Genomic DNA, 12,991 nt, shown 5'->3' on the forward strand with positions numbered 1-12,991 from the left:
GACCTCGGTTTTTTGCGATCTCATCCGAAGGACCGCCCCATTTAGTCGCCTCTTACGACAAGCAAAGGGGTACTGAGGACCTATTCTAACCCGGATCCCCACGGGCTTAATAATGCAAGAGTATAAACAATGTATGTGAAATAAAGATAGTCTAGTAACTACAGGGTGTAGCGCAAATAATTTACAGGTGTACATACATGACTCAAAATTCACGAGCGCGGTCGATTTAAATTCGAGCATGAATGTGCTTTGAAATGTAGCATTGGGTTTTTTTTAAGTAAGGGGAAGGGCTTAAGGAAAAAACTGATTCGTCAAAAATTCTTGTCAAGTGAGACAAAATAAAATATAATTGTTCTTTTGCCCTTGAAAACTTGAAAATGATAAGTGGGGGTGGGGGTGAGGTATTTATTAACTGAAACAGTCTCATTTTTGTACATGTACCAGTGCTCATTCTTTGTTATATGTACATGCATGTCATAAGGGTTGAATTCATAACTGCAGGCTCTTACATTTTTCTCTCATTCAGAACTTCTCCCAATTTTTAACCAAACAATAGTTATATTTTATAATAATAAAAATTATTTATTCTATTTTTTTTTTATATTGGTGAGTGGTCTGCAGTTTTCCTTGAATTTTCGCAATGGATAATCATGACGTTTATACTTTATAAATTAAATTTCTGATATAATAGGAAAGTTTACTTTCACTCTTATGCACACGTTCCTTTTTCATTTTTGCCTTGCTATGAAAATCGATCCCTTCAATTAGGTGTTCTGAATGACGGTGAACGCTTTGTGAACGGTGAAGGCGAGGTGAGCGCAAAACTGTAAACGGAGAGCGCACGGTGAGCGAACGGTAAAATGTAAAGTAGAACGTTTCAGGGACTGTAGCCTTTGGTTTGGCACTATCTTTGTCAGCATTCAGAAAAGGGATGAAGTTCCGGTCACCAATTAAAATTTCGAACATTTCAAAAATGAGTGACTGCGTCGTCATTTCCAATTATATTTACATGACCATTTTCTAAAATCATAAATGATAATCCGATCTAACTATAACCTCTTACAAATTTCCAAAAGTGCATTGAAAGTAAGAGTTGACGCCTAGTATTGTTTAACCAATCACAATCAAAAATATGAAATGATAAATAATCATGCTACTTTTACATTTCTAATTTTTTTTTTAAGGTGAGGACCGTTGGTTAAGTACTCTATTGTTAAAACAGGGTTACAAACTGGAGTATACGGCAACATCTGACGCCAACACCTTTGTACCTGAAGGCTTCTTCGAGTTTTTTAACCAAAGAAGAAGATGGTCTCCCTCTACTTTAGCAAATATTTTTGATATTATCTCAAGTGTTTCAACCCTATCAGAAAGAAACGATTATGTCAGCAAGCTTTATTTGTTCTACCAGATGTTTCTTTTTGCCGCTTCCATAATCACGCCGGGTACAATATTTCTAATGATCCTCGGAGCCACGGTTCTAGCTTTCCCAATTATTCCAACCTGGTTGGCTTTTGCAATCAACGCAGTACTTATTGTGATCGTCATGTTGTCATGTGTGTGTGCAGAGGAGAAACATCAGGTATATATGATTGTAAACATATGAATCGTGTGGTTGTCTTATGGTATAGAAACTATAGAAACTATCCAAATATTATACAGATACAATGTACATGTATGTGCGTACATCAAGATAAAATATCAATAAGATAGGACAGAATAGGACCCCTTGCAAAATGTAAAGAAAAAAGTGAAGTTTATCAAAGAAACTGTAAATTCAGAGTAAACTGTAGTTTTCTTAAAATATCATCAAATACCCATTTATGGTGACTTTTTATTTATATAGCTCACCATAATGTCCGTGATTTCTGCGATGTATGCACTGATAATGGTTGTTGTGCTGTTCGGCTTGATCATTGACGCAATCACAAGTGATTTTTGTTCTGTGACGACCTACTTTTTCTGTTACGTTGCTGGGATATTTCTTCTAGCTGCAATTCTACACCCAAGGGTAAGTTGCCTTACAGAATTCAATTTATACGAATAAGAATGGAGATTAAAATAATCAACTAATGATAAGAATTTTATAAAGAGGACTTTCACGTAAGCCCCATTCACACATTTACGGATGAAACGGCGGATCATCCCGAGTTGTCAATCCGAGGTTGGTCCGTGACAAACCGTCATCATTGGGTACAAACCGTACATGCATCAGGCGTCGTCCGAGACCATCCGGCTTGGTCAAGCCAAACCGGGATAAAAAATCAAACATGTTTAAATCCCCTTTCACACATTCAGGGATCAGGAGCTAGTCAACGCCGGATGCAAAATTCTAGTCATCCTGGGTGATCCGGCATCTTTTGGTTCTGTGACTTTGTAATGCCGGTATCCACACGGTTTTATCACGATGCAGACATGGAAAACGCCGGTTCTACTACTAATAAGCATGTTAGCTACTCGTAAAAAAAACCCGGTTGGTGCCGAAATGATCACGGAACTTACGGAAGATCACGGTTTCTGCCGGTTTATCCACGGTTGTTTCACGGAGATACTCGGATGTCCACGGATTATCACGGTCTTTCGGTACCGTGTACCTCCGTGTATCAACGAGGTTCGGGTATCAACCGAGAAGTCCGTGTAGCCACTGAAGTAACCGTGTAAAGTCCGGGGTCATCCGTATACAAAACTTTTCTTCTGAAGATTATGGATTTCTACGGTTTTGTACACGATTGTTCCCGGTAAATACACAGATAGTCACGATAAACGAAGGGAAGAAAGACCGTGATGACCCGTGGACATCCGCATATCTCCATGAAACAACCGAGGATGGCCCGGCAGAAACCGTGATCTTCCCTACGCTTCGTGGTCATTCCGGAACCGACCAAGATTATTGGGGAACATACGTGTACCAACCGTTCTTATCCGTAGGTAAAAACAACATTTTCCATGTCTGCATCATGATCACTCGGATCACCTCGGTCGATTCCATCTAACCTCGGATGCATGATGCTTTCCGCCATAGTACGTATACATTGACGTATAACAACATGTTTACCGTCACTGATCAACTGATCAACAGTTCCCGCAAAATACTGTCCATTTTAACATATTTTGTATAACACTCTCATTGTTTGTAAGTATTTCTCTTTGAAAATTATGAGTTTTTTCTCGAAATAGAGGGCAAGTTTTCTAAGGAAAACTCGATAACTCATTGGAAAATAACATAATTTGATCAATACTTTCTGAAAGTGGGAGTTTTTCCTGGGGAGTAAATAGACGTCCGCATTGCAAATGTTAGGCGTAGTTAAACATCACTTACCGGCATACATCCAAGGCTAGATACCGGATTCTGCTGAAGTTTGTCGAATGTATCATCATAAGACTGTGTTGACACCGGCATTATAACGTCACAGAACCCAAAGACGCCGGATCATCCCGGATGATTAGCATTTGCATCCGGTGTTAACTGGTTCCTGATCCGCGAATGTGTGAAAGGGACCATCCATGTACATGTTGAAGGGGCTTTAAATTAAACTTCTTACAGAGTCACTGTATCTTCACATATATTACATAATGTGGCCAATATCAACAGAGAATAATAACAAAAACTACATGTAAATACATCTAGCACTACAACTACACTAATCTACAAACGTATTTACAACGCAGACTACATGTGTTTTTAGTCTTTATGCTTGCCAATCAATGTTAAAAGCGGAGCGAATTAGGACAATGCCTTATTCGTCCAAAGAGTAGATCCAAAATGATGTATTTATATGTTGTTTTTGTTATTATTCTCTGTTGATATTGGCCACATTATGTAATTCTTTTCGTTTGTCCTGAAGAAGGGACAGGTCTACACGAACATTTGACAATTTGGTTGTTCGTGTCGTTGGTCATTTTAGTGCTTTGTATAATTTTTTGTATCTCACCTTGGATCAGGCACTTTTAGTTATCGGTTGTTGTTGGAACTTAATGCTTATATATATATATATATATATATATATATATATATATATATGAAGTCAAAAAATAAAATCCGATACTCAAACTTCTTCCGACGAGCCCGCAGGGCGAAAGCGCTATATGGATAAAAGTTTGATATTGGATTTTATTTTTTGACTTTATTCTACCCCGATACCAAGAAAAAAGAATTTATTTAATATATATATATATATATATATATATATATATATATATATATATATATGGATGTGGGTGGGTGTGAAGAGAAAAAATATTCAGCTTGATTTTTTGCTAAAAGTGTAATGTCATATAATCATATTTTGGTGCAGGAGATTTCCAACATATTATATGGGGTTGTGTACTTCCTGGCTGTTCCCACGACTTCAATGTTGCTGTTGATTTACGCTCTGGGAAATCTACACGTTACTTCGTGGGGAACCAGAGAATCTAACAAACCAAGTAAAAGAAGAAAGCAACAATTAGACGAATCAAACGAAAACTCTTGCTCTTGTTTCGGATTATGTCGGTATGTCTACATTGCAAATGGTGGTTTTTAGGTCGCGGAAGCCTATTGGTTAGGACGATTGCTTCACGACCGGGAGGTTCGAGTCGCGACGCCGTGTCACGGCAAAGACGTTTAGCACAGTAAATTTAGCTTTGCCAAGTGCATTACATTTAAGTACTATAATTTCAATAACAGTATAAAACTTCGCTTGATCAAGCATGCAAACGTTTGGATGAGGCTTCTCATAGATTTCAATGAAACATGTTTTACTGTTATTCTCAGTGACCTGTCGCATTGAAAGAACGATAAAGAACTAGCCCTGTTACGGCTCTGAGTGTCATGCATAGGTCAAACGTTGATGTTTAATGTGTCTACATGAGTAAAAAACAAATTCTTGAATGCGACGCAAAACCAAAAAAAAAAAAAAAAATTAAAACAAATAAATCAGTATAACGTGTTTCTTAACCAGAGAACTCACAACTACAATTACAAACGAGCTTTGCAGTGAAAATTGCAAAACTAAGATATAACCGTTATAAGTATTATTGTACTCGTAAAATCAAAATTTTGAGGTTTAAATAATTAACAGTGCTGTGGCTTTTCAAGTGCTTCTATAAATTTCTTGGGGTTTTTAATGCTTTATTTCTGCACACACACACACACACATATATATATATATATATATATATATATATATATGATGACAAAAGTGCACAAATTTTTCCTCTCTCCCACATTGATACCATCTTTCATATTGACAATATTAATGATTACAATTTTAATGAAAAGCTTTGAGGAAAAATAAAAAAAAGTTGTACATACTAAATCAATGTTTTTTCTTCTTTTTCACTATTTAATGCTTTCTTCAAATAAAATGTTCCACTCTGCCCATTTGGTATCAAATTGGCTTATACAAGAATTTCGAACACACTTCATTTTTTCAACACAATAATTATGCCCCCCCCCCCCCTTCAAAGAAAAGGGGCATATTGGTTTGCACCTGTCAGTCGGTCGGTCGGTCGGTCCGTCGGTCGGTAGACCGCATGTTGTCCGCTCAATATCTTGAGAACCATTCACTTGATGATAATGATATTTCATATGTGGGTTGGTTATGAGTGGAAGATGACCCCTATTGTTTTTCAGGTCAAAAAGTTAAAGGTCAAGAGTCAATCTACTCTGGACATAGGAATATAATGTCCGCTCAATATCTCAAGAACCCTTTACTTGAAAGACATTAAACTTAGTACACTGGTGTAGGAGAAGATGACCCCTATTGATTTTGAGGTCACATGGTCAAAGGTCAAGGGTCAAACTGGGCGTGGGAATATACTGACTATTCAATGTCTAGAGAACCCTTTGCTTGACAGACATCAAACTTGGTACACCAGTACGTCTTTAGAAGAAAATGACCCCTATTGATTTTGAGGTCACATGGTTAAAGGTCAAGGGTCACACTGGACATAGGAATATATTGTCCGTTCAATATCTTGAGAACCCTTTACCTGACAGACATCAAACTTGTTACACTGGTACGTCTTTCAAAGAAGGTGACCCCTATTGATTTTGAGGTCACATGTTTAAAGGTTAAGGGTCAAACTGGACATAGGAATATACTGTCCGTTCAATATCTTGAGAACCCTTTGCTTGACAGACATCAAACTTGGTGCACTGGTACATCTTCAGGAAAAGATGATCCCTATTGATTTTGAGGTCACATGTTTAAAGGTCAAGGGTCAACCTGGACATTGGAATATACTGTCTGCTCAATATCTTGAGAACCCTTTGCTTGACAGACATCAAACTTTAAATAGTACACTGGTGTATATTCAGGAGAAGATGACTCCTATTGATTTTGAGGTCACAAGATCAAAGGTCAAGGGTCAAACTGGACATATTAATATACTGTCCACTCAATATCTTGATAACCTTTTTGCTTGACAGACATCAAACTTAGTACACTGGTACATCTTCAGGAGAGGATGACCCATATTGATTTTGAGGTCAAAAGTCAATAGTTGAACTGGACATAGTAATATATTGTCTCCTATATTTTAAGAATTATTTGCTTGATTGACACGTACCAAACTTGGTACACTTGTACAGCATAATGAGTAGATGACCCCTATTGAATTTTAGGTCACATGGTCAATTCACTCTTGACATAGGAAGATATTGTCTGCTCAATATGTTGAATTGATGATAATACTATCAATTAAATGAGGTGTGTGTATAACCCTTTTCAATTTTGCACCATGGGGGGCATATGTGTTTTACAAACATCTCTTGGTTTTTTTTTCAAGTTAAACACAACTCAAGTTCACATTAAAAATCGATCACACTTTCTCCGTTCTTCCCTTAACTCCCCTAACTCCAATGTTACACAACTGTATGTATATGAACATGGAATTCTCGTCCTGAATGCCGAAGAGTACCGCACAAAAAGATGAATGAATGTTAAAGGCGAGCTCAAAGACTTACTGGCTTTAAACAACTTTCAGTACTGAAGAAATCGCATTTTAAAAAATATATGGTTACACAATGCTAGTATATTTTTTGTTTAACTGTTTAAGTGTCAAGCCTGCATATCATCATTATTGAATTTCACAAAAGGGAAATGAGGTTCGGGGGGGGGGGTGTCCCTCCCTTCCGGATATCTATTAGTAAAATATAATATTAAAATCAATGCATTTTTTCATATAAAACCATGAAATTCCCATACCCATTAAATTCAGACCCCGGGTATGTTTTGAATATTGTAGTAACGTTAACTGTACATTTGCCGCCGTTTACAAATTACTTTATGAATAATTAGGTAATTTGTGTTGGCCAATTTATATTCAATATTCAAGACAGCTGCATATTTCAAAAAAATAATTTACTTTGTATTGCTGAGTTGTCATTATCAGTATTAGAGGGGGCGCCATATAAATGAAGGGGCAACCGCCAGTTAAATTATATGGCGGCCGCCAGATAAATTACATATGTAAGTGGCGATTGCGAGATGAATTAGGTGGCGGCCTCCAGATAATGACAGATAATAGTGGCGAATGCCAGTTAAATTAAGTGGTGGTTTCCAGGTAAACTAAGCGGCCGTCGTCATATGAATTAACTACATGTATCTCCTCTTTACTATATTCAATGGTCATATTCGAAATTTTCCTTCCATTCGGGATCGGGATGTATCAGTTTCATATTCGTTTCATATTCATGTTCATCTTCGATTCATGTTCAGAAACATCTCTATTGATATTATAGATTGTGAGAATACTGATTTATTCATTTTGAGAAAATTACTATTTGATTGACTCAGTAAGTTTTGAGGAAATCTTTTATAGAGAGTACATGGTTCGTCCATCTAACTTCTGTTTTGAAGTTAGGTTCTGACTGTACAGAGCGCTTGTATGAATATTGAAAAGGCTAGTTGTATTCAGCGCGTCCGCGCATCAACCATGGTAAATGTTTTCCAGTAGAATTTCTGTGGTAATAAACATTCAAATAAGCTTGATTTTTTGGGGGGACTTTTTAGCTTTATTGCTTTTTTACGGAAATAGTTTACGCAAATATCAAGCCCAACCAAAAGTACGAGGAATGTTTTAACACTAAGCCTTTTTTCAAAATATTTTGTTTAACTATCGATATATATTTTGTCTTAAACACGTGCAAGTTCTGGTGAGATAACGAGCCTGAAGCGTACGATTAAAAATAATTTAAGCGATAAATTTTCCTAAGAAAAATTGTGACGCGCGGGCGCGCCGAATACCACTTACCACTGACAATTTGAATTTTGCAAGGATTTCGATTTTCATCAAAATTGCAGGTTGTAGAACTTCGTTAGTCTTGAGAAAATATTACAAATTGCTTAATGGTTTGTTAATCTAACTCATATCTGTTTTCAAACTGAGGCCTTTGTATAGAAGTTGAGGATATGCTTATTGCAAGAATATTGATTCCCTAAAATTTAGAAATTTTCTTTAATAATTGAAAAAAATGATAGGTTGTTAAATTTAGTAAATTATTGTGTAGTATTTTACGCACAGAACTCTTAGTTTATCTACAGTCACAGCTTTTAATCCACGACCTTTTATTTTTGCCATATTGCTAATCAATGACATTGTTAATGTCATATCACTGTTTTTTGCCTCTTTTCATTCAAAAGACTCATGACTTTCACCTGTAATTTCAAGCGCCTGTCGAAGGCACAGACTGTATCGAGAAATATATGCGGACTTCCCGGTTACGAAAAGAGAGTCTTAATCACGTGCTCTAGGCTACCGCAACCGGTGAAATAATGTTGTATCATATATATATATATATATATATATATATATATATATATATATATCGTTATCACATATTAAATGTACTTCAAGATCATAGATTCATTGAAAATATTCAATTTTATCAGTTAATGATGCGTACTTTCTTCTTATATGACATCTATTTTTATCAGGAAGAGCGTGCAACATGCCATATGGTTTGACTCTATTATCTCAATTTCATACATCACTTACTAAAGTACTTAATACTTTCATTTGAAGATGTACCTGTCTTCCAAGTGATAACCTAGCGAAGAAAAGGCGGAAAGGTATAGAACCACAACGACTCATTTTGCTGAATAGTATTGATGAATATAATGAAAGGTGAAGATAACAGTGATCAATCTCATAACTCCCTAAAGGAATAGAAAATAAAGAGTTGTGCAAACACGGACCTCTGGATATACCAGAGGTTGGATCAAGTTCCTAAGAGGAGAAAGTATCCCCTGTTGACCTGCCACACCCGCCGTGACCCCTATGTCTTGATCAGGTAAACGTAGTAATCCGTAATCAAATTCTTCGTGTCAAAAATGGCCTAACAATCGACATTATAACGATCATAGAATTAACGAAACGCTGACTTTAAACGGGACTGTTAAATCGAGGCAGGTTACTAACAAACAGCTTGATGTTACAGGTGTTTCAACAGTCTCGTTTAATGAAGCAGATGTGGGGGACTCTGTGGTGTGTTTTATCTTGAGTTCACAGAGATATAATATGTATACGGTGTGACCGTTGGACCGAGCGAAGCATGAAATGGTCATTGGCGTATCCCAAGTGATAATCATAATTCTGTTAAGTACGGTAGATTATGATTCATTTAATATATATATATATATATATATATATATATATATATATATATATATATATATATATATATATATATTATGACATTTTCCTTGCGCTAAACACCCAGTAACATCTCAATATTAAAGGGAGTAATATGGGAATAACAGTTCTACAAGATCCGCCTATTCATTTAACGCGTGAAATGAAACGCAAGGCGACGTAAACCATGCATTGTGACGTCACATTTAGCCTCGACTTTTTTCTCTTTCAAAGCAAACAATTATAAACAACAATACATCCCGTTTGCAATATAAAAAGGGGCCGTTAAAACTAAACAAAGTTAACCAATACATTCAAAATAGTAAAAAAGTAACCGTAAGTATATGGTATATTCTTATTTAAAGAATCTCATTAACTCGTTCATCTATTTAGTCGTATTAGTGTTTTTCTATTTGATGATTGGCTAAAAACTGTAACAATAATAATCACACCATTCATTTTTAACAAACTGGGTGTTTGAATTACAAATTACACCTCAGTCTTGTATTTTTGGCATTCTAAATTAAAACACGAATAACTCTAGAAGCAACTAGTTAACAAAGCAATATGGCGGCGCCCATATGGATCACAAAACTTTCAGTGAACGTATGTAGAGATTATCTCTATTCATTTGCTGATTTTCTCATTTTTTCTTTTACATACGTGTTACCTTTAGAGCCTTGCTTCGCGGACGGGCCTTAGGCCCGTCCGAGCTTCGCTCGGTAATATGTATACGGTGTGACCGTTGGACCGAGCGAAGCATGTAATGTCCATTGGAGTGTCCCAAGTGGTAATCATAATTCCGTTAAGTATGGTAGGTTATGATTCATTTAAAAATATATATTTTTAATGAAATTTTCTTTGCGCTAAAAACCCAGTAACATCTCAATATTAAAGGGGTTTATATGGGGACAACAGTTTTACAGGATCCGCCTATTCATTGAACGCGGGAAATAAAACACAAGGTGACGTAAACTGTGTATTGTGACGTCACATTTAGCCTCAACCTTTTTTCTCTTTTTCAAAGCAAACAATTATAAACAACAATAAAACATTCCGTATGCAAATAAAAAGGCCGTTATAAAACTAAACAAAATTAACCAATAAATTCAAAATGGTAAAAATGTAACCGTAATTTTATCGTATATTCTTATTTAAAGAAACTCATGAACTCGTTCATCTATTTAGTAGTATTACGGTTTTATATGTAATTATTTGCTAAAACCTGTTACAATGATAATTATACTATTCACTTTGAACAAACTGGGTGTTTAAATTACGAATTGCACGTCAGAGTCTTCTAATATGTATACGGTGTGACCGTTGGACCGAGCGAAGAATGTAATGGTCATTTGAGTGTCCCAAGTGGTAATCATAATTCCGTTAAGTACGGTAGATTATGAATCATTTAAAAATATATATTTTTAATGCAATTTTCCTTGCGCTAAACACCCAGTAACATCTCAGTATTAAAGGGGTTTATATGGGGACAACAGTTTTACGGGATCCGCCTATTCATTGAACGCGGGAAATAAAACGCAAGGCGACGTAAACAGTGCATCGTGACGTCACATTTAGCCTCGACTTTTTTCTCCTTTTCAAAGCAAACAATTATAAACAACAATAATACATTCCGTATGCAATGAAAAAGGCCGTTAAAACTAAACAAAATTAACCAATGAATTCAAAATTGTAAAAAAGTAACCGCAATTTTATCGTATATTCTTATTCAAAGAAACTCATGAACTCGTTCATCTATTTAGTCGTATTACGGTTTTATATGTATTTATTTGTTAAAACCTGTTACAATGATAATTATACTATTCACTTTGAACAAACTGAGTGTTTAAATTACGAATTGCACGTCAGAGTCTTCTATTATTGGCATTCAAAATAAAACACGAATAACTGTTGAAACAGGTAATGAAAAAATAAATGGCGGCGCCCATATGGATCACCAAAATTTCAGTGAACGTATATAGAGATTATCTCTTTTTCTTTTGCTGATTTTGACTTTTTTCTTTTACATACGTGTTACCTTTAGAGCCTTGCTTCGCGGACGAGCCTTCGGCCCGTCCGAGCTTCGCTCGGTATTATTGGCATTCAAAATAAAACACGAATAACTGTTGAAGCAGGTAATGAAAAAATAAATGGCGGCGCCCATATGGATCACCAAAATTTCAGTGAACGTATATAGAGATTGTCTCTTTTTCTTTTGCTGATTTTGACTTTTTTCTTTTACATACGTGTTATCTTTAGAGCCTTGCTTCGCGGCTCGGTATTAAATCGACATATAAATGAAAGTTAATATGTCTTACGGCGTGACCGTTTTGAGGGCGAAGCAATTGGCATTAGTATCTAGATCCATAACAGGACAAAAAATATTCCGAAATATTAGCACCTAACGTGTGGCGACAGAGCTCAATCCAAGTACTCTAACTTTACACATTTTTGATCCGCTAATTCATCGAACGCGGGAAACTCTATGCAACTGATGTAAACAGCGCATTGTGACGTGATATTCAGCGTCGGTATTTAGCAAATACACAAACAATGCAGACATGACCTACTATCGCGTTAATCATGTGATTATATACGATTAAGAAAATAAGATTTAAATGCTTTTACGGATTTTATATAACATCTCAGAACGACGTGAACTTGGGTACACGAGATTCAAAATGGAGAAATACATGTTTACGCGCTAATAGTCGAATCGACGCCATTGGGACCAAACTTTTCAAGTTCTATAGGTATGGTTTAATTTTTCATTAGTTTTCTATATTTTCCTTTTTAACATGTATATACGTGTTACCTATAGGGAGAGCTCAGCTCTCACGGCCCTTCGCACCGTGAGAGGGCTTCGCCCTCTATTATTGTTACTAGATAAAACGTCTTCGATATATCTAAATGACGAGTTAAAGGCCAAAGCAAAAGATTTTTCCCTCTCATGTAGAATTATATAGTATATCAGGTGATTGATATGCAAAGTGAAATATCAAATAGCAAAAATAACTTCAATAATTCAAAATTGTTCTACACTGATATATTTAATTGACTTTTCCTCCTAGAGATGAACATGTCCTCAATACCCCCTGCTTGTCGTAAGAGGCGAGTAGATGGCAGTGGCGGATTTAGAGGGGGCGCAGTCGGCGCCCCCCCCCCCCCTAAAATTTTCAAATTTAAGGTACATATTGTAAATCGCGGTATCTTGTTTCGGAAAATGTACTAAACGATAAAAGAAGCAATAATTTCTTCCTCTCCCGGGGAAATAAATGACAAAATCTTTTGATTTCTTGAATTACTTTATTGGGAGAACTTAATTTTTTCCAAAAAAACCCCTTAAAATTTGGGTTATTTTATTAATTTCACC

At 36.0% G+C, this 12,991-nt stretch overlaps 1 protein-coding gene across 3 annotated transcripts in view; it reads left to right on the top strand.

The window, feature by feature from the left end:
* Positions 1 to 12,991, top strand: part of LOC125649522 (chitin synthase chs-2-like) — a 102,609-nt gene that overhangs the window by 75,084 nt on the left and 14,534 nt on the right. For 2 of the 3 annotated variants that reach the window (XM_048877091.2, XM_048877092.2), the window contains 4 exons: positions 1,185 to 1,582; positions 1,847 to 2,011; positions 4,296 to 4,492; positions 9,010 to 9,056. In XM_048877091.2, coding sequence (XP_048733048.1) covers positions 1,185 to 1,582; positions 1,847 to 2,011; positions 4,296 to 4,492; positions 9,010 to 9,056 — 807 coding nt within the window. Of the gene's footprint in view, positions 1 to 1,184; positions 1,583 to 1,846; positions 2,012 to 4,295; positions 4,493 to 9,009; positions 9,112 to 12,991 lie in introns of all 3 variants that reach the window. The other variant, XR_007360726.2, reaches the window with a different exon arrangement.

This window comes from Ostrea edulis, chromosome 5 (assembly GCF_947568905.1).
Source record: "Ostrea edulis chromosome 5, xbOstEdul1.1, whole genome shotgun sequence".
Taxonomy (NCBI): Eukaryota; Metazoa; Mollusca; class Bivalvia; order Ostreida; family Ostreidae; genus Ostrea; species Ostrea edulis.